The sequence below is a fragment of the Ceratotherium simum genome, chromosome 14, assembly GCF_057802395.1.
Source record: "Ceratotherium simum simum isolate JZ-2026a chromosome 14, ASM5780239v1, whole genome shotgun sequence".
Lineage (NCBI taxonomy): Eukaryota > Metazoa > Chordata > Mammalia > Perissodactyla > Rhinocerotidae > Ceratotherium > Ceratotherium simum.
Window position 1 is genome coordinate 22,251,369 of NC_141913.1, and position 21,367 is coordinate 22,272,735.

General features: G+C 35.8%; 2 protein-coding genes and 1 long non-coding RNA gene across 3 annotated transcripts in view; 2 read left to right on the plus strand and 1 right to left on the minus strand.

The window, feature by feature from the left end:
* Positions 1 to 19,398, plus strand: part of DSG1 (desmoglein 1) — a 35,350-nt gene extending 15,952 nt beyond the window's left edge. The window contains exons 7-15 of the mRNA XM_004422419.3: positions 1,356 to 1,490; positions 1,798 to 1,983; positions 4,567 to 4,826; positions 6,254 to 6,393; positions 10,618 to 10,923; positions 13,682 to 13,812; positions 14,138 to 14,210; positions 16,076 to 16,284; positions 18,337 to 19,398. Of these exons, the coding sequence (XP_004422476.2) occupies positions 1,356 to 1,490; positions 1,798 to 1,983; positions 4,567 to 4,826; positions 6,254 to 6,393; positions 10,618 to 10,923; positions 13,682 to 13,812; positions 14,138 to 14,210; positions 16,076 to 16,284; positions 18,337 to 19,398 (2,502 nt within the window). The remainder of the gene's footprint in view (positions 1 to 1,355; positions 1,491 to 1,797; positions 1,984 to 4,566; positions 4,827 to 6,253; positions 6,394 to 10,617; positions 10,924 to 13,681; positions 13,813 to 14,137; positions 14,211 to 16,075; positions 16,285 to 18,336) is intronic.
* LOC147915275 (uncharacterized) overlaps positions 1 to 21,367 on the minus strand; it is a 156,092-nt gene that overhangs the window by 2,704 nt on the left and 132,021 nt on the right. The window lies entirely within an intron of this gene.
* Positions 20,312 to 21,367, plus strand: part of DSG4 (desmoglein 4) — a 60,675-nt gene continuing 59,619 nt past the window's right edge. The window contains 1 exon segment of the mRNA XM_087439395.1: positions 20,312 to 20,390. Coding sequence (XP_087295521.1) covers positions 20,312 to 20,390 — 79 coding nt within the window.

A 21,367-nucleotide genomic window follows, 5' to 3' on the forward strand; every position in this document is an offset into this window, starting at 1 on the left:
TGGCAAGTCACAATGCATGTGAACACGATAGAAGCTCTGAGAATTTTTACAAGCTAAGAAACTTGTTCCTCTTTCTTTAACCCAGCATATCCTAAGCACATTTGACAACAGAACTCTTTTTTTTCTTCCTATGTCGCACCTACTGACAGTCCTCTGATTACTTTGGGAAATAATAACAGGATCAGAATGATAGATAGGAATTAAGTAACATCCAAACCAATCTTTTCATTTATAAATAAGAAAATAATTAGTGACTGTTACCAAATTAGAATCAGCATTACATGGTTTCTATCACGCCATGTGGTCCCATAAATTAATTTAAAAATATCAAATTTTTCATTATTTTTAAAATATTGATAGAATATAGCTGACCTGCATGTATTTTAGGGATATAAGTGAAGTTATATTTTCTAATTAGTACTCAATTAAATTTTATTTTAATTATTATAGTTATTTTGAAATGATATTCTCCCTGCTCATGAATCCTAGGTGTAGGATAAATCAGATTATTTTTACACTCTTTAATGATCTAAATGCCATCAGTTTCTAGGTTACCTAAATCTCCTTTTTTTACTTGTTTGAAAATTACTATCAGAAGAAATTGACTATTTAGCTTTTCTCTCTCAAACTGGCTTAAAGAGCCAGTGGGATTATTAAAAGGGTTTTAGTGGTGAAGAGCTCTAAAAAGTAAAGGAACTCGGTGGTCACTGGGAAGCCACTGGAGCAGATATTCTTAACTTGGGTCCATGGAGAGACCTCAGGATGTCTCTATGAATCCCTAAAATTATATCCACAATTTTGAAGGAGTATGTATATATGCATGTGTCTGGGAAAGGCTCTGTAGCTTTTACCAGCTTCTAAAAATTTAAGCACCCCCTTGAGTAGCATCAAGAACAGATACATCATCTATAATTCCACTGCCACAACCTGCCGCACCCCAAAACGCAAACTATTCATTATCCCTTTATTCTTCTTGTGTACTCAGGGGCTGATTATTTGAGTATGGAATTTTCATACCATAAATCCTTGGTAAACCTTAATCTCGCTCCTCCTGATCATTTTGGTCCACTTCACCCTTTATAAATTTTTTCAAGCCCTGGACATATAATAAAAAATGAGCCCTTTAAAAAATGTTGCTTCTTTTAAATGATGCTGGATAAGCATTGTTGAGAACGCAATTGGCAACTTCCATATTGATGAATGTGAGATTTGTGGATTTTTCAATATTCTGTGTGACCCCACCTCCATCATAGACTTATGTAAATGTTGAGCCAATGTTTTACAAGAACTTTGTGTGAGACAGAATAAGGACTGTCTACATCAACTGTGATATTGTTTGTAATGTGAATTTTTAGCAATACAGCCAGTATTCTCTTGCTGTAAGAGGCTCAGACCGAGATGGCGGGGCAGATGGAATGGCAGCAGAGTGTGAATGCAGCATTAAAATCCTCGACGTCAATGATAACATCCCATACATGGAACAGCCTACAGTAAGTATTTGTCCTTGAAATTAATCACTTTAAACTCATTACACTCTAAAATTTGGTCTAACAACTCTATTTACAGATAGACATGTTCTCTTTAGTCACATACAGCCCAAATGTAGACATGTACTTTTTCTCATGTTTGTTAACGTAATAGATAGAAAAAAAACAAATTTGAACAACGAAAAGTGCGACTGTAAACACAGATCCCTTTTCTAAATAATGACTAACTATAAACATTCTAGTATAAGTCTAGTAGAGTGCTTCTCTCACTCACACAGTTCGTGTTAAGACTTTTCACTTTCTTTTTCAGTATAAAATCAGTATCGAAGAAAATGCTCTCAATTCAAATTTGCTCCAGATTAGAGTAATCGATTTGGATGAGGAGTACTCAGCTAACTGGATGGCAGTCATTTTCTTTATCTCTGGAAATGAGGGAGGTTGGTTTGACATAGCAATGGATGAAAAAACAAACATAGGAATTTTAAAGGTTGTTAAGGTACAGTATAATTATCCTAAATATTTTGTTTGCTTGATCTTTTTCAAATGTTAATCTTAAAGTAAAATGATGCTACTATTTCACAAACTTGAGTGGGTAAGAGAGTGAGAAGTACTGTTTTAAAATGATATATGAGATAGAGCTTTTTTATAAAGAGTTTTTCTGCTTATATCCATGAAAACAGGCATTGAACTGTAACCTGAAACTCTTCTATCAATACAGTACTCCCTCACAGATCATATAAATTGAAAGCATTTTTAAACATGAATCTTATTTTAAGCTTACAAAAAAGTATGATTAATCCTTAAGGTTTTGTTTTAGATGTTTAAAGAATATTTTTTTAAAAGCAGATTTAACATGGCCTTAAATAAGAAGTGTCCATGTCAACATTTCATGTCAATTACTTTTTACTAAGAATGTTCAGCATGTAAATTAAAAGTTGCTTATTCCCCCAATGTAGTGTTTTTTTGGTTTTTGGGGTTTTTTTGGTGAGGAAGATTGTCCCTGAGCTAACATCTGTGCCAATCCTCCTCTATTTTGCGTATGGGTCACTGCCACAGCATGGCTTGTTGAGTGGTGCATAGGTCTGCATCCAGGATCTGGACCTGCAAACCCCAGGCTGCTGAAGTGGAATGTGCGAACCTAACACTACATCACTGGGCCAGCCCCTCCAATGTGTTTTTCTAAAATTAAAATTAAATTACTGTAATTGTAGGATTATCACATTCCCATCTCACTGTGGCTGCTGGCCAAGGCTTATTACAAACATAAATATACTAGAGATTTGGTCCAAGTCAACAGAGTTCTCCTATGTCCCCCCAACATTAATGATCCACCACATTTACCTGCAGTAGAATTTCCTCTGAGATGTGAGAAGAGAAATGTCTGACTCCTAGGGAACCAATAGCGAAGGTTTCACCCTGTGCTACAAGACTTGTTGAGTCTATTTTTTAAATCTTCAATAGCTGTGCATAGATTGTATGTGGATTGTGGGTGATGCATGCAATATATTTTCTTCGGGGTAAAATATAATCCCTTTTTAACTATTTCCTTTCTTCAGAATAGCCCTGGGAAATAGACTCCTAAGAGTCTATTAGACTATAGACTATTAGACTAAATAGACTCCTAAGTCTGTCCCCATAGGAATGTGTGTCTTTATAAAGTGTCTTCAAAAAGTGTCACCATGCCTATAGCTTCCATTTACTGAGGCAGTGTGTGAATGCTTTAGTTTATTCCTCACAGCATCCCTGCACATTAGGTTATATGCTCATATGGCAGATAAATACACTGAGGTTCAGAAAGAGTACATAATCTGCTCAAATTCTCATAGCTAGTAAGTGTACAGCTGACATTCAAACCTAGGTTTCTCTAGCTATTAAGTTCATATTCTTTCCATTATACTATCTAGGATTCCATGCTGGGAAAACAGAATCCTAATCTATTTCACCCCAAATTACTGCGTTGCTTCAGAAAATTAGTCTATCTGTTCCCAATATCTCTATCTGTAAATGACAACGATGTTGATTTTTATCCCAAATGTGACATCATACATTAATTCCTTTGTTGTGAATACATATATGTAATATATGCGTATGTGTAATGTATATATACATGATTTTATACCCATTCTTGGAACTGCAAATAAAGCTGACATTAGAGCAAAGATTGGAAATTTTAGCTAAGTGTAGAGTTCAATGTGTGAATCAGTGGTCATCTAAATTACTCTCATGTGAAAATTTAGAAAAACATATTTGGTGCTTATGATCATAATGCATAGTTTTTTGTGGATTTTATTAGTAGTGGATATTGACACCATCTTTCATAATGAAAATGACTACTTCATTTTAAAATATAATTTTTCCTAGAATATATAGAAGAAAATAAGGATTTCTTTTTATTATTTATATGCTACAATCTATTACCTGACTTACTGAAAGAAGTCACATTTACAGAAGTAAAATTTCTAAGTAGTTCTTTATGGATAAAAATCAGTCAAATGATTGAACCTAAGATGTATTCGGCCCATACTTTGTAATAAATAGAGCTACTTTCTAAGAAACCAGAAATGATAGAAGCTAACATAAACTGTCTTTGTACTACAAAATGCATGGATTTGACCAAGTATATTGAGTTTTTAAATTGTTTGGTGGACAATCGTCATACATTTTTAACCATTTCAACAAAGGATCTAAGACAATTGGATTTTTTTCCCACTATATTTTCATTTGTTTGTATTGAATTAAAGATAAAGTAAGTAAGAATAGATTGTGTATTTATATATATTTATGTTTCCTTAAACAAAGCAGGCCAGCCCCAGCGGCCTAGTAGTTAAGTTTGGAGGCCCGGGTTCGGTTCCCCAGCACAGACTCACACCACTCATCTGTCAGGGGCCATGCTGTGGTGGCAGTTCACATAAAAAAGAAAAAGGGGAAGATTGGCAACAGATGTGAGCTCAGGGTGAATCTTCCTCAGCAAAAAAAAAAAAAAAAAGACATAATTTTTTGCCGATTAACAAAGGATTTCTCTTTCTTCTGGAATGCTTTTTCTTCTTAGAGTAAAACTCTTTCACTGTGTATTTTCTAGCCCCTAGATTATGAAGCTATGAAGAACCTGCAACTTAGTATTGGTGTGAGAAATAAAGCTGAATTTCATCCTTCAATTATGTCTCAATATAAACTCACAGCAACTGCGATCTCCGTGACTGTGTTAAATGTAGTGGAAGGCTCAGTGTTCCGTCCAGGTTCAAAGACATATGTAGTAACTAGTAATATGGGACAAAATTATAAAGTGGGAGACTTTATAGCTACTGATCTGGACACAGGTCTAGCTTCAACAACTGTTAGGTAAGACTGACATTTTCCAACTAATTTTCACCACATATTGAGCTTAAGTATCTATGTTCTTTTTAGAAATTTTAAGTATCTGAATTAAAACATTTTTCATTAATTTTGAAACCACCATCCAATCATAAAAAGTACTAACTACTGAACTGTTGCTTAATTTAGAGTGTTTAACTTAAGAAAATATAAAAATGTGTGCAAAATGTAAGATGTAAAAACATAAAGACACAAAATGTGGAAAATATTGTATCTTGAAAGTTTGACACCCCTGTGTTTACATATTTTATTTACCAATTAGCTGACTCCCACATATCATGGTTGTTCCCCTTAGAAGATTTTACGGACTGATTTTCCCAGTGCAAATTTGCCAGATTGAAATCAATTAGATTTAGTTAGTTCATTTCAGTTACTTTCTTCACTTTAATCAACACTTAGTATTAGTCAATAATAACTTTGGTATAAAAAATTAGTTTTATTAAGGAAAAAGTATGCTATGTAGTTTTTTAAAACTCTGTATATCCAAATATTTCTACTTGACCATGACAAATCTGTGTGTATCTGTGCACCTGTATTTTTCTTGTGTGCTTGCAATCAAGAATAACAGAGGGGGGAAAGACCTCACAAATGAGCTTTAAAAGTTCTTTCTCTGTATTCTCTTCACACCATGTGAGTATTTCTGTTATAGCTCTTATCACACTGTATCACCATTGCTGATAAACTCTCTTATACCCCACAGATGTGAGTTCACTGAGGGCAAACAACCCTCCACCCTACCCCTGTCTCCTCTCAGAAGTTCCATCTCCCTGAGTTTAGCACAGTGCCTGAGACAGTTATCTAACCAGTGGTTGTTTAACAAATATGTAAATGAGAAGGAAAACATCGAAGTCAAAGATGAAGAGAGAAAGAGAATAGAATAAGATAGAGGCACAAGGCAAAGACATGGTTTGGAATTCAAAAGAAGTCCTGTAAAGTCATTGCGTATATGAGGAGGGAGTGGAAATAGGGAGGGGATGAAGGCTAAGCTGATGAAGGAGAAATAACTTCTTTGGTAAGAGAATAGTTTAGAATTAGGAGCAGCCCAGGAAGTCCCAAGATCTGGGTCTTCCAGGATAGTTCTGATGCTACCAAAATCAAATGAAAATGAGACTGCGAGCCTCGAAGATTATTCTGACATCCACATGGGCATAAGAGGCATTCCGCCAGAAGTGGCTGCTCAGTAATTCTTTTTTTCTTCAATTTAAATCTTTGTCTATTTCAGAATGTCCTCAAACAGCTGGGACTGCCCTGGAAAAATCAAGTCTCTAATAACTGATAACTGTATCCAGAGGTTATAACTACTGATTGAAAACACACATTTCATAATTAAAATCTCTCTCTCTCTTTTTTTTAGATAGCCAACATTAATTTGTACTGTTTTCTTTCAAATACAGATATGTAATGGGAACTAATCCGACTGACTTGCTTGCCATCGACTCAAAAACGGGCATAATTACTTTGAAAAATAAAGTTACCAGGGAACAATATGACCAGCTTAATGGAAAATACCAAGGAACAATTCTATCTATAGATGGTAAGAAATCAATTTAACTTTTTCCCGTCTAGAGGAAGTTATATATACACTCAGAAATTAAAATTTTAATTACTGTGTTTTGAAGTAACTCTTTTTTACAACAAAAGTTAACATACTTGGCATTATAGAATCAAATCATTAATGATATGAGAGGCAGTATGAGTTAGTGGATAAGACCATGAGCTCTGGAGGGAGACTGGATTGGCTTCTTATACCATCACTGACTAGCTATAGGATTTTAGAGAAGTTATTTAACTCATTTATCCCTCAGTCTTCTCTTCTGTAAAATAGGACAATAATGAAATGGATTTAGAAGGATTTAAGGAGTTAGTACACGTCAAGCACTTAGAAGAGTACTGACATTCAATAAATGCTAGTTCTTACTAATGTCGGTAACTGAAATTTTTAAATTGTATTGTAAAATTATTTTCAAATAGTTAGGCTGGAAGCCAAGCTAATTTAACTTTACATAATCTTGGGAAAGTTGATGTACAACTTCATATAAACAATTTGGAGGTGGCATGGTTACATTTCTTTTCAAAACCAACAAAATTAAACAGGTTGGCCATTAAAGGAGCAAAGTTCCTCGAGGATGATCTACTAAGCAATATTTGCTACTCCAATTCCTCTTCCTCCCTCCTTTCTCCTTCTCTCCCTTTCTTTCTCCCTCTTTTCCCTCTTTCAATTGTCCTAAAAAGGGGTTGACGATTTCTATTTGCATAATGGATTAAAAAGAAATAAAATAGCATTTCTTTAAAGTCATTCAACAATTCAGAATTTTTACCAAATTATACTGCTCTTCTCCACAATCAGTCAAAAGAAATGTCGTTTTTAAACTATATTTGAGAAATGCTGATTCCATTCATAGATAAAGCTTGTTTTGATTCAGTGCTGAAATTATCTTAAGCAATTGCTACTTTACTTCTTTTCTTACATCCAACATCAAACTTAATTGGATACGTGAAGGGAAAATTGGAACTTTTGCTTACAAAACTGTTAGGCTTATGGTATATAGAGAGCATTCCTTTTGTCATCAAAAACTGCAACCTTCTGGGGGATAAATATTACATGCAATGACAGGGATAAAAATAGCAATAAAAACGATAACAATAGAATCAGCATAGCTGAGCTGAGAGGGCATGGGCTTTGATATCAGAGAAACTGGATTTAAACTTGTCTTTGTTATGTACTTCCAGGGATATCTTTATTCATTTATTCAGAAACTATATATTGAATCCTAACCAAATGCCAGCCATTGTGACAGGTGCTAGGGTTACATCAATGGACCAAGTCTGACAACAGAGCTAACATTTATACAACAGAGATAACAACAATAACTTCAAACACAACCATTCCTATATTTTTACCCAATTCCAATAATCTTAAGAAAAAGTCCTAAATATAAAAGGCTGAATGCACAGAGATGTTAATTATAGCATTATCTATAATAATTAAATATTGAAAGCAATATCGATAATAGGCAACTGGGTAGGTAAGCCATGGTCCACTTGATATGAAATCATGTAGCCATCAGAAACTATTTTAATGAAAAATTTATTTAAACGTGGAAGAATTCTTACAATGTAAAGTAAAAATATAAAATGGAATGAGCCATATGATCTATCAATGTAGCATAAATAACTAGCAAATTTGGGCATTATAGTTAATGCTAAAAGATAATATAACAACATATCAATAGGGGTTGTCCTTGGGTGGTGCTACTATGGGTCTCTTTTTGTCTTTGTTTTCGTTTTGCTTCTTTATATAATTCTATACTCTTCAAAATATATATAATATCCAACTACTTATAATGTAAAGAAATAATCCAATAAACAGTGTTACTAGTAATAGTAATAAGGTTAACTGTAATAATGATTCAAAAAGTTCTTGAGAAAATTATATGTTATAACACATGTAAAGTGCCTTGGCAGGTACATAAATATTGTTACTTCTCTTCCCTTGCCATTGGGAAAAATATACTTAGCTTTAGATTATCTGAGTTTATAGACGGGAGTAGTATAGCATGTATACAATTTGAAAAATAAATCACATTTTCTTTCAAAAAAAACATATGCTATAACAATTTTTGCAGTAAACTTAGCTTCATAGATATGGGTTGCAGAGTATTTAAAAGATTAAATGCTTAAAATATTAAAAACAATCTACATGGCTCAAAACATTTAAGGTAGCAACAAAAAGGGGCTGGGGCATGGAGGCATTGGGGAGATGTTGGTCAAAAACACAAACTTCCAGTTACAAGATGAATAAGTTCTGTGGATCTAATGTACAGCATTATGATTATAGATCACAATATTGTCCTATATACTTGAAACTCACTAAAAGAGTAGATCTTAAATGTTCTCAGCACACACAAAAAAAATGGTAATTATGTGACATGATGGAGATGTTAGCTAATACTACAGTGGTAATCATATTGTAATATATAAGTATATCAAATCAACACATTGTACACCTTAAATTTACACAATATTATATGTAAATTATGGTATCTCAATAAATTTGAGAGAAAAAGATAGCAGAAAAAACGGTTATCATGGAATTTTTAAAAATTGTTTCAGCCATAACTACATATAAATAATTGCATGGGCTATAGAAAAGAATAATGTTCCATCAACATCATTCCTACCCTATAGCAAGAATTATTATTACCAAATCCAGTCAGAGCCCCAGAGTCATGACAAATTTCTAGCCTAATAGCAGATGTTGGTGAAGAACCTTTCCTATATGGTAGACGCTAGACTTTGGAAGTCTTATCTCTGAAGGAGAAAGAAATCACACCTTGAACTTTCAGTATTGTGGTTTTTCTGCAGTGAGCAATTCCTAATTGTGGACTATCACATATTCAAATCCTATGGAAAGTAGATAGTGCAGATACGATGAATGAATCCCTGTCAAGGTAATTTAGGAGAGAATAGTTAGAATAATTGCACACAAAAAACAAATACAAGGGGCTTCCATTCATTTAAATAGCATGTGGAATATGGTGACTTTATTTATCTAAGGTGAATAACCACAGCAATGTGTTTTCAATATTGGTCTGAGCAACTTTTCTCATTTAAGAGTATCTTTTTTATCTCCTCTCACATATACTATTTTTTTAACATTGTTACAGAAGATATAATTATTCGATAGCTTTTAATGAGCTAATTTTGTTGCAAGATAAGGACACAAATATCTATTCAGATGTGTTTCTTATTCAACTTTGTTAAGATATAATTTACATATAATTAATACACTCTTTTTAAGTGTATGGCTTGATGAGTTTTGACAGATGTATACATCCATATATACACTGCCACAAACAAGATCTCGAACATATTCACCACAGTGAACAGTTCCCTCGTGCCCCTTTGCAGTCAGTACTACAGCTCCACTTCAGCCCCAGGCACCTGCTGGTCTACATGTGGATGTATTTTGAGGGACCACCTTTTGTATCAAATGTACTCAAAATCAGTCTACTCTTGAAATACTAGTTGGTTGCTTGGTTGGTTAAACGAAATAAACAGCAAATGTGAAGCAATTAAGTTGAAACAAATAATAAATGTCCCTACCACTGTGTTTAGTCAGCAAACACAATAACTCACTGAAACTTTGAAGGACAAGAAGAAAACAAATTTGAAATACCTGCTTGTGAAACAAAAGTGCTTCACTTTGTTATTGATATGAAGATTTCCCCCCACCTCCAATAGCGCAAATTCTCTCTCCTATGAGTTATTTGAATTGTTGGTTGTGAGTTTGGGGATATGCTCCTTTACCACTAGGAGATTTTTGTAGAAGTGACTTACCAACCTGCTCAAAATCTGTTCATTTTGTCAGCCCATAAAAAGAAAAAAATGAACAAGAACCAAAGATGAAAGACAGTAAAACAACAAACAAAATGTAGCTCTACTATATGGAGAAGTGTGCCAAAAATAGTCTAGAAATGCCTCCACTATGGCTTATAACACACCACTGGCCAATTCATAATGTGGCATTTACTTTTTATGCTTCTCAACACATGAGACAGTTTTTCAGGAGCACTAATATTCATAATGGTTTGATTTAAAAATTGAGTCAGACAAGGGATATTTGGGGAGTTACTAAGCTGATGGGAATAAAGACATTGAAATAAGTATTGATGCAAAAAAGAAATAATTTTGTATTGTCCAACAATTATTACACTAAACGTATAAAATATTTCTTCCATTTTGAACCTTGTTACAGATGCTCTTCAAAGAACTTGTACTGGTACAATTATTATTGACCTTCAAGGCTCTGGCTGGGAAGTTCGTCAATCTAGTACAACAGACAGTGATAACACCAGTACTGGAGGTGGTGCCGGTACTAGCACAGGGGAGGATACTTCCACTAGTCCCATCATTGGTCCTGATGCAGGAAACAATGGCAATAGCCAAACAACTACTTCTCAGGCAAATGGGGACAATGGTGAAAGGCAATCACGCTCCGATAATGTACATTTTGGTCCTGCTGGTATTGGACTACTCATCTTGGGATTCTTGGTCCTTGGATGTAAGTATTTTAACAGTCCTATTTCTATGTGCCCCCTAAAAAAACTGTGGGGAGAAGATAAGTTTTCTGATCCTTTGATAAAATATATTTTACAAATTCTTATTTTGTGCAATTATCAAGAAATTTCTATGTTTGGTGCTGGGTTTAAAAGAAGAAAAAATAAAACTGCTTAACCCCTTATACTGCAGTGGAGAATAAAAACTTTTTTGCATTCCTTCTAAATGTAACGGGAAAGTGTCATGACAGGTAGGTTCAAATCGCTGTTTGATTGAAGAAGACAATCAGAAACAATTGATTGAAACAATCAGAAAAGGCGAAATAGAGAAAGTAAACTCTGAGTTGGGTGTTAACAGATGAATAGGAGCTAGCCTGATGGACAAGAAAAGAGGAACACTATGAGGAGAAAAAAGTCTACGTGCAAAACTCCCAAAAGAATGAGTGCAAGTTACTGAAATAAAGGACTCCAGTGTGGAAGAAATAAAGGATGTGCATGACTGCATGGTGAGAGTTGAGACTAGAAAGATAGGCAGGGGCTAGACCTTCAAGAAATTTCATGCTATGCTAAGGCTACATAGTCTAATGACAGGAGAGTCAAATAGACATAGACTTAAACTCCAGCTTCTAAGTTTGAGTCTTTCAAAGGCTACCTAAATTTTCTGAGCTTCACTTTTGTCATCTGTGAAATGAGACTTATCTCCAACATTGCTTTGGTGTTGAAAAAAGTAGTACCACACATGAAAGCATTTAGAGATAAATCACATTCTGTGGTCATTAGAGTAGACCTCATCAAAGATCTTGCCATGAGCATATAAGGTTCAAAGGATTCTCCAGGTGGTCCCTAACATTGCCTTGGATGAGGACAGAAATTAGAGTGGAGATGAGCTAGATGCTACAGTCTCTGAGGAATGAGAAGGGGAGCTGTGAAGTTAGTAGGTTGAAATCTGCACATTATAATGAAATTAATGTAAATATTGCCATTTTCAAGTATAGAATCATAAAATCTTAGTGTCAGAAGATACTTCAGATATTATTTAATTAAAACATGCACACATAAAATACTTCTCACTAAATTTATTAGTAAACTGGATTTTCTCTGATTTTAAATAACTTTCACCCTTTTGAACTTTTTGATCAAAATTGAATTCATCTAAACAACAAAGAGTTTGGACACGCTGATAACACGGCTTAAATTTGAGACTCTTTTTCCATAATTTGAAACATATTTCAAAAAGCAAGAAATTTCTATATTAAACAATATGATTTCATTCTTATTGGCTCATAAAAAATTGAAATAATGACCATGGAAAGTTCTATGAAAGGGAGAAACAAGGCTAAAAGAAGAAAGTATTCTCAGCAAAATGAACCAAAGCAAGAAAAAAGCTAGCAGATTTGCAGAATGTAACATAAAATATATATGAGAAGAGATAATTCTCTAATTTCACTTCTTTAGCCATAATTATCAACCAACATTTTAGAACTTTAAAATTAAATACTTTATAAAAGTAACTTAATTACCCTGCTGCTGATTATCTCTATTGCCAGGAATATATGACTTTCACTTCGAGTTTGTTTTTTATATTGGTGACTACCTTTGGGTAGTGTAATTAATAAAAAATTTAAAAATTATATATGGGCTATTGGGGCTGGCCCAGCGGCATAGTTGTTAAGTTCGTGGGCTCTGCTTCAATGGCCTGGGGTTCACGGGTTCGGATCCCGGATGTGGACCTATGCACTACTCATCAAGCCATGCTGTGGCAGCATCCCATATACAAAATAGAGGAAGATAGCACAGATGTTAGCTCAGGGCCAATCTTCCTCTGCAAAAAAAGAGGAAGATTGGCAATGGACGTTACCTTGTGGCCAATCTCCCTCACCAAAAAAATTACAATAAAAAAATAAAAATTATATATGGGCTTTAGAGTCAAATGCTTCTAGAGTCAAAGCTATCTCTAAGCCTAGCATATATTCAAGAATGAGATTCTTGTCCTGCTTGCTTTCTTTCTTTCCTCTCTTCCTTATTACTCTCCTCACTACATTCCTTCCTCCCTACCTTGCTACCTTCTTTTTTCCTTCCTTCCTTCCTCCATCACATTTTTTATTTACACATTCTTTCCTTCATCCATCCATTAATTCCAAATCATTTATCAAGATTGTATTATGTAAAAGGCTCTGTGCTAGAAACTTATATAGATAAATAAGAAAAATCCAATGGATTAAGAAAAAAAGACATCGTTAAGCAGTGTAATGTTCTCTATTTTTGCGTGAGTAATTTCAAGACAAGATATCCTTGTAGGGGAAAATAATAGCCTCATAGAGAACAATTGCTTGAAGCATGAATAAGATTTTACTGTTGAAATAAAAAAGGCAGGCATATGAGAAAAGAGAAAAGAGAAAAATAAAGGCATGGAGGAGGGAACACAAAGAATCAAACATGTTGCCTCCCTCTCCAGCTTTTCTTCTTCTCTCCTTCACCATCTTCCTGAGTAATGATAGGGAAAAGACTCATCCGTTTTAATAGTGTAATGCTATTTGTAATTTGAATACTATATAACAAATTAAACTTGATTACAGTCTAGTATACTGACACTCACATTGATTTTGGTATCTTACCATTATTTAGTTTTCTGAAACTTTCATCATAATTTTAGAATCAAATGGAGTTACATTAGGGCTTCAAATTTAATCATAAAAATGCAGGTTGTTTTGTTTTAATATGGCCCCACTGCTAATTCCAATATTCTTATCCTTTCACCCTCAGTGGTCCCATTTTTGTTGTTGTTTTGTGATTGCGGCGGTGCCTCTGGTGGAGCCGGCTTTGAGCCTGTTCCTGAATGTGCAGATGGGGCAATACAGCCATGGGCGGTAGAAGGACCGCAGCCTGAACTCAGCGTAAGTGCTAATCTGTGAGAAATGCGTTTGGTCATCACCTAAACTCAGTCCGAGGCACACAAACCAAGATGTCTGCGATCACTCTGTCTATGCTGTTCTTTGTTCTGAGGTAGCCAATGAGGAAAATGAAGAGACATCAAAGGTACATCAAAATTAAACAGAAGCAACCAGGGAAGGCTTTCTACATGAGGTTCAGGATTAAATTAATTTCACAAGTTTCCTAAATACTATTCTTTTAGAAAATCTGAGGTAATTTGAGAACAAACCCAATGTATAACTGTAGAAAGAAAAGAGTCATTACAAAATGTTGTTTCCTGTCTTTTAGGATTTGACCACTATCTGTGCACCACAAATACCACCCGATAATGCAAATATAATTGAATGCGTGGGCACCTCAGGTGAGGAAAAATTATTTTTTTATTTTAACAGCTCAAATGACTAAGAAGGAACTCTGTTCTCTGTCTTTGCATGCCTTACTATTTCTCAATTATCTTGTCTCTAAAATTGTTTCTATCACTCCTTTTTAAATGATTAATTCGCAAATTAAATGGTAAGGAAAAACCTACAATAATTAGGTTTTATTTTTTAAATCTTCCTCAATCATCAGAGAGTACTTAGGAAATGACCTGGTTAGGACTTCTCCTATTTATATAGGAGAGAAGAACTGAATTGTAACCACAAGTCAATTTTGGTCGAGGTTTTTTGTCTAATAGAGCAAATGTTATTTACCAAAAAAATACTAATTAGACTTAAAGTACAACCTTATTAAAATAGGTCTGTGCTCATTTATTGAGGCTAGAATCTACCTCCACAATTCATTAATAATTTAAAATCACTCTAATAAAAAGAACAATTAATTTTAAAAACTCATATCTTTGAAAATAGTTGTACCATTTTGCCTTTTTCCAGGTAAATATTCTTGATTCTCTTATTTTCCTCTTTTTCAAACTTGCAATCATGACTTTTCTATTCTGAACTCTTTAAAATAGAAGAGGCATAGGAATGTTTGTAACGTGTGGAATGGAACTGGACCTTATTCAAAAGACTGGACATGCTAGTCTTAATTAATTTTTTTTGTGTGTGTGTGAGGAAGATCAGCCCTGAGCTAACATCCGTGCTAATCCTCCTCTTTTTGCTGAGGAAGACCAGCCCTGAGCTAACATCTATTGCCAATTCTCCTCCTTTTTTCCCCCAAAGCCCCAGTAGATAGTTGTATGTCATGGTTGCACATCCTTCTAGTTGCTGTATGTGGGACGTGGCCTCAGCATGGCCAGAGAAGCAGTGCGCCGGTTCGCGCCCGGGATCCGAACCCGGGCCGCCAGTAGCGGAGCGCGCGCACTTAACCACTAAGCCACGGGGCCGGCCCAGGACATGCTAGTCTTTAAACCTATTTCTCCTCCTGATGAATCCATTTTTGTTAATGACATCAACATCCCCCCACCTCAAAAGCAGAAACTCATTGTTGACTCTTATATCTCCTTATTCATTGACACCCAATCAGTTCTCAAGACTTGCCAAATCCTCTAGCCCACCAGGATTTATTTATGCATTTATTCTATCATTATGTCTACAAACCTTTGCATACACCTTGAACAAAGCACAACGAGAGGCACCAGAGTCATAGAAGTATGAATAACACACTGTCCCTAAGCTCAAGATCTTTAAAATATTAAAGCCATAGGACACCTATCCCACTGTCAACACTTTGTCCATGGCACTTCCATAGACTTGGCCATCATTTTATCCCACCTACCTCGAATATTGTAACAGGCTTCTACTCATCCCTCACGTCCAAGTGCAAATCCAGGATTCTCCATGCAAACCTTTCCCCTCACCATAGCTATGGCCTCTTCTCTGAAAGCCAGCGGTTCTCACACCTTCTTCTGGAGGGCCTGTGCTTCTAATAACACATTGGAGTATTCTTACACACTATTTTTTTAACTTTTAGAATTTGGGTATTTTTCCCCAATTGGAAATCAAGCTCCCTAAGGCATAGGTTTTTGTAAGCTCTATGCAGCCCCCCATTCCAGCACAACATATAGCAGTTTCCCAACAAATAATTACTGAATAAACAAATTGATTAATAATATTATTTTGAACTCAATATTATATTTATATCTCCTTTCTTTATATATTGCCTTCATTTTATGTCTTTGCTCACAAATGTGTACTTTAGTAAAGAAACCATACATTACAGTAAGTGATTAATTTTTAGTTTACAATACACTAGAGAAAGTAAATTTAATTTAATCAAAACTTTTAGGGTTTTACACAGATGCGTATGGTGGCAGAGAAATGCATGATCTGGCAGGAGGAGAAAGAACGACAGGATTTGATCTAACAGAAGGAGTTAAAATGTCAGGAGCACGTGATATATGTCAAGAATATTCTGGAACATTAAGAAGAAATTCTGTGAGGGAAGGTAGAGAAGGAGGTCTGAATATGAATTTCATGGAAAGTTACTTCTGTCAGGTAAGGTCTCTAGTGCCATGCCTTCCTCTCCATCCTGTACCTACTGCTCCAGTCCAGGCTTCCACTGTTTCCCGATAGGGCTTTGGCAGATGTCTCCTAACCAGGTTCTCAGTCTCTGGTCTTTATGCCTGACAGTCTGTATTGCTGCTGAAAAATATTTCTAAAACTCTGACCTAAGCACTTTACTCCCCCACTTAAAAATGGCCAATGGCTCCCAGCTCTGCTTTGTCTACAGTACGGAGTCCAAACTCCTTCACATGCAATTAAAGTTATTCACAAATTGACCCCTTCCTTCACATTTCCAATTACTCCTTACCACCAACCCACTTGCCAAGAGCCTCTGCCTTACTCACACCAGTCTGTTCCCCTCCATGTCTTTGTTTATGCTGTGCCCATCCTGGCATGTTGTTCTCCCATCATATCTCTCACAAACTCCTACCCATCTTTCAAGACCCAGCTCAAATAGCACTGCCTCTCTGAAGTTTTCACTGTTAACCCTTTCATAGGGTTTATGTTTCCTTATCTGTATTTCTAGAGTACTTTGTTTATACGTTTTATAGAACACACCATTACTAAAATCTATTAGTTTGTACGTCTACCACTATGTTAGTGCCTCGTCCATATGTTCTCTACATTATGTTGCCAGTACCTAGCTCAGTTCCAGGTATATAGTAAACATTCAATAAGAGTGGGTTCAAGAGTCTTAGTACATTTCCAGAACATTCTAAGAACCAGCAAGAATTAATTTTGCTGTCCCCAGGTGGAGACAGAATTGGCTGTGGTTATTTACCATGTGATACTTAAGCCTTCAGGAATTTACTGTCTCTGATATATTAACGTCCTTCTAAATCCTGGCCTAAAGTATCTTAATTAACTCTCCTAATAGTTTAGAGGGTGGCTGATATTTTAAAATAAATACTAGTAAAAGCCTTTCAAATAGCAGTAGATAACAGTAAGAGGCCTGTTGCTGAAATCCATAGGAATAACTCCTGTCCATGTCTCCACAAATGAATATTATTTTCGGGAAAAGTACAATTCTGCCTCAAAACATTTGTACTTGTAGCTTCTTCTGCCCAGAACACTCTATCTCCCCTGTGACTTTATTCTATTGCTTTATGAGATGCCGTCCTTGATCACTCTATATAAAAGAGCAATCCCCATCACTCTATCCCTTACCCTGCACTTACCACCTCCTGAAAAATATGTTTATGTGTTGTCTGTTTCATCCTACTAAAATGTAAGCCCTATGAGTAAGGGATTTTATCTGGTTTTATTCATTACTACATTGCCAAGTCCCTAATAGAGTGTCTGACAAATAATAAGGACTCTATAAATATTTTTGAATGAAATGAATTGGTTTGCTATAAAGGTATTTCTGATATTTAACCTGAAAGTTTGCAATCCAATATTATGAACAGCAAAGATGAAATAAAAGTGCACATGTCTGTGGGCTTCCACTTTGAATTGAAGGAGATTCCATTTTTAAAAATTGTCTTTAGTCACCTTCAATTTTGAATCCAAAACGGGCATAGACCCAGAGTCAAATTTTCCCGTTGTTTTGCTGAAAAAGCCAAATTGAAATAAATCTTCACAGAACCATCATATGCACTCCATCTGAAGGAAGGAAAACAATCCTGAATAAAGCCAAATCAACTATGAACTAACTTTTTTAAACAAATTTAAAAAATACACAGTTTTTGTGTAACTCAAGTTCAGTATTTTTATATACCTCCTTCTATTTTGGTTACAAAATAATTCATGTGATTTTTTTTTTCGGTGCTTTTGTGTCCAAAGTGCACTATTATGAAGAAGTCCATCGAAATGAACTTTAAAAATCAAAATGTTTTATCAGAATTATAGTTAAAATAGTTTCTAACCAAATTCTTACAAGCAATTATATAATGATTTTTAAAGCATCTCTAGTAGATGTTAGAATTTTGTTTTATATATTCTTCTTTGGTAATGCCCTGGTAGAAAAAATAATGATGAGGACTTCTATTATTGTTAAATATGTACTCATAATTTCATTTTCTCTTTCCTCTACAAATTCAGAAAGCATATGCTTATGCAGATGAAGACGAAGGACGCCCATCCAATGACTGTTTGCTCATATATGATATTGAAGGTGTAGGTTCCCCTACTGGCTCCGTGGGTTGTTGTAGCTTCATTGGAGAAGACTTGGATGACAGCTTCTTGGATACACTGGGGCCTAAATTTAAGAAGTTGGCAGATATCAGCCTAGGAAAAGAAGTTGAATCATATCCAGACCCTGATCCCTCTTGGCCACCTGAAAGCGCTGAACTAATTTGCCCTCAGCCGGGAACAGAGCCCATTGTTAGTGGACACCCACCCATCTCCCCACATTTCGGCACTACCACAGTCATTTCTGAGAGTACCTACCCCTCAGGACCTGGTGTACAGCATCCTATACCTATTCCTGATCCTCTGGGCTATGGTAATGTCACTGTGACCGAGTCTTACACCACCTCTGGCACTCTGAAGCCCTCTGTCCACATTCATGATAATCGACAGGCATCAAACGTGGTGGTGACAGAGAGGGTGGTCGGCCCCATCTCTAGTGCCGATTTGCATGGAATGTTAGAGATGCCTGACTTGAGAGATGGGTCCAACATTATAGTGACAGAAAGGGTAATAGCCCCAAGTTCAAGTCTACCTACCACTTTGACCATCCCTGATCCTAGAGAGTCTTCAAATGTGGTAGTGACAGAAAGAGTAATCCGACCAACTTCTGGCATGATGGGCAGTCTGAGCACGCACCCTGAGTTACCAAATGCCCAAAATGTGATTGTGACAGAGAGGGTTGTCTCTGGCTCTGGCATAACTGGAATTAGTGGCCCAGCTGGGATAACTGGAGGCAGCGGTCTAGGCAGCAGTGGCCTGGTTGGCAGTGCAGCTGGAATAAGTGGTGGTGGCATCGGGCTGAGCAGCCTGGGAAGAGGCGGGGGCCTGAGTAGCAGCACGGGGGGGACGGCCACTATTGGCCACATGAGGGGCTCCTCTGACCACCACTTTAGCCAGACCCTTGGATCTGCCTCCCCTAGCACAGCCCGAAGTCGAATCACAAAATATAGTACAGTACAGTATACCAAGTAGCCAGGATCCCAGTACACTTTTCCTCAGTAATTGTGATTTAGGTTCAATTCCCACCACCAAAAAACTAACAATGTGATTTATGACGCACAACTAGGTGCTAAGATAATTGTGGAGCAAGGTGAGAAACCAGTGAGAAAAATAGATGGCAACGGTGCTGTTGGGCCAGAGCTCTCCTTAGCATTTGTAAACTTTTTCTTATGTTAATACTAGTGGAATCATGACAGTGAACTAAAACTTGAGACAGGGTCTTCTTTGCTTCTGTGTGGCCTGTAGTGTCACTCCAGCATGTGGAATAAGTAAAACTCGGTCATGTAAAAGCACTGGCCTGAAGATGGCAATTGGCATAATTCTCCTTGGCTGTATTGACTTGCCATGTAGCTCAGGCAATATTTAAAAAGAACTAAACATGCACTACGTGCTCATGTTTGTGGGAAGAATTTGAAATCTGTGCCAAATGTTGTCAGTTTCACAGATGATATAAATAAAAATCCAACCACATATTCAGACCAGGGTTAACCAATAAAGAAAAAAAATCTGGCTACATAGCCAAGTTCACAAGCCACCAAGCACACCTACCTTAATAATTGCACTAGATAAAATAAACCTCAATTTAGGAAATGTTTCCTGGGAAGGAAAATCTATTAGAAAGTGGCAACAGAGTGGATTTGTTTGCGATAAACTGGTAATGTCTGAGCCTGAATCTTGAGATGGGGCTTCAGCTAAAATTCCTATGGAGTCAAGGACTTTTGTGATTCTCGTTTGTATTTAGTGGTAGATGCGATATTGATGAATATTGCATCCTGGTGAGGTTGCAGGATATCACACTCATTTTCCCCTTTACCACTGTGGTTCTGACTTAATACAGAAAAACATGCCAAGTGTACTTCTCAGCTTGAAGCAAGTAACACCTGACATGGCTGTCATCACTAGTGGTAAATTACCTTCCAAGGAAGCAGATGGAAACCGTATTGTATTTTCAGATTGTATTTTTAGTAAGTGTTCTTCATTTATATCTAGCTCTTATTATACATCTCCTAAGCTAAAATGATTTACTTGAGCTGAGTTGTGAAAAAAAACCTGCAGTATGGTTAAGCTTTGGGGGAATTTTTTTAAGGGGATCTAAAAAAAGTTTTTAGAGCATGTAAAATGTTGAATGAGGAAAGTTAGACTTGTTTGATAAAGTAATACCATACTATTAGTTTTAATTGAGTTTAGTACTTTTTAACAACACTCTGCTGCTATTTTGAGGGATTCAACTAGGCAGTTTTAACAGAGTTGATGATATTGTGTTAACAAGAATGAAATTGTACTCGACAACCCATTTCTTTACTCTATCCCACCCACTAATTGACTTTTCTCACGAGCATAAATTTTACATTCCTGATTTGATTCGTCAACAAGTCCTTGATTGACATATGCTCCAATTTAGTTTCCAAATTACATAGTAAGATATTTTTCTAGCTTCAAAATTTAGTAATGTACTATTTATGATATGTCATTTCTGTGTGTTTTCTATATGGTATTACCTGGTTAAAAATCTCTAAATAGAATCAAAGCATTCTTAGAGGTAAATTCACTATTGCATGATGGAGGAATTTTTTTCTCTTTTCTAAATTCAGTGTTAATATGTGCTCACTAAGGTGAAACTGGATGTGACAAAATCTTTTAAGGATTTTTCCTCCCAATTATTCAAGTTTCCCAAGGTGTTACAAGATCAGAGAATAGTTATTCAACTTCCAACACTTGTCAAAGGGGGTGGGGGAGTGAATTATTTTACCTAGAGCTACTGTGCTCTATGTTATAGCTGATGATGTCAATATTTTCAGACCCACAATATACATCTTACTTTAGCTCTGTAGTCTATGTACAATTTTGGTAGTCTGTAGCATGCCAAAATGCAGAGATGTAAATAAAGTCATTCACAGGGAGTCATTCTTTTATTTCTTTCTCACATTTGGTGGGTTTTATT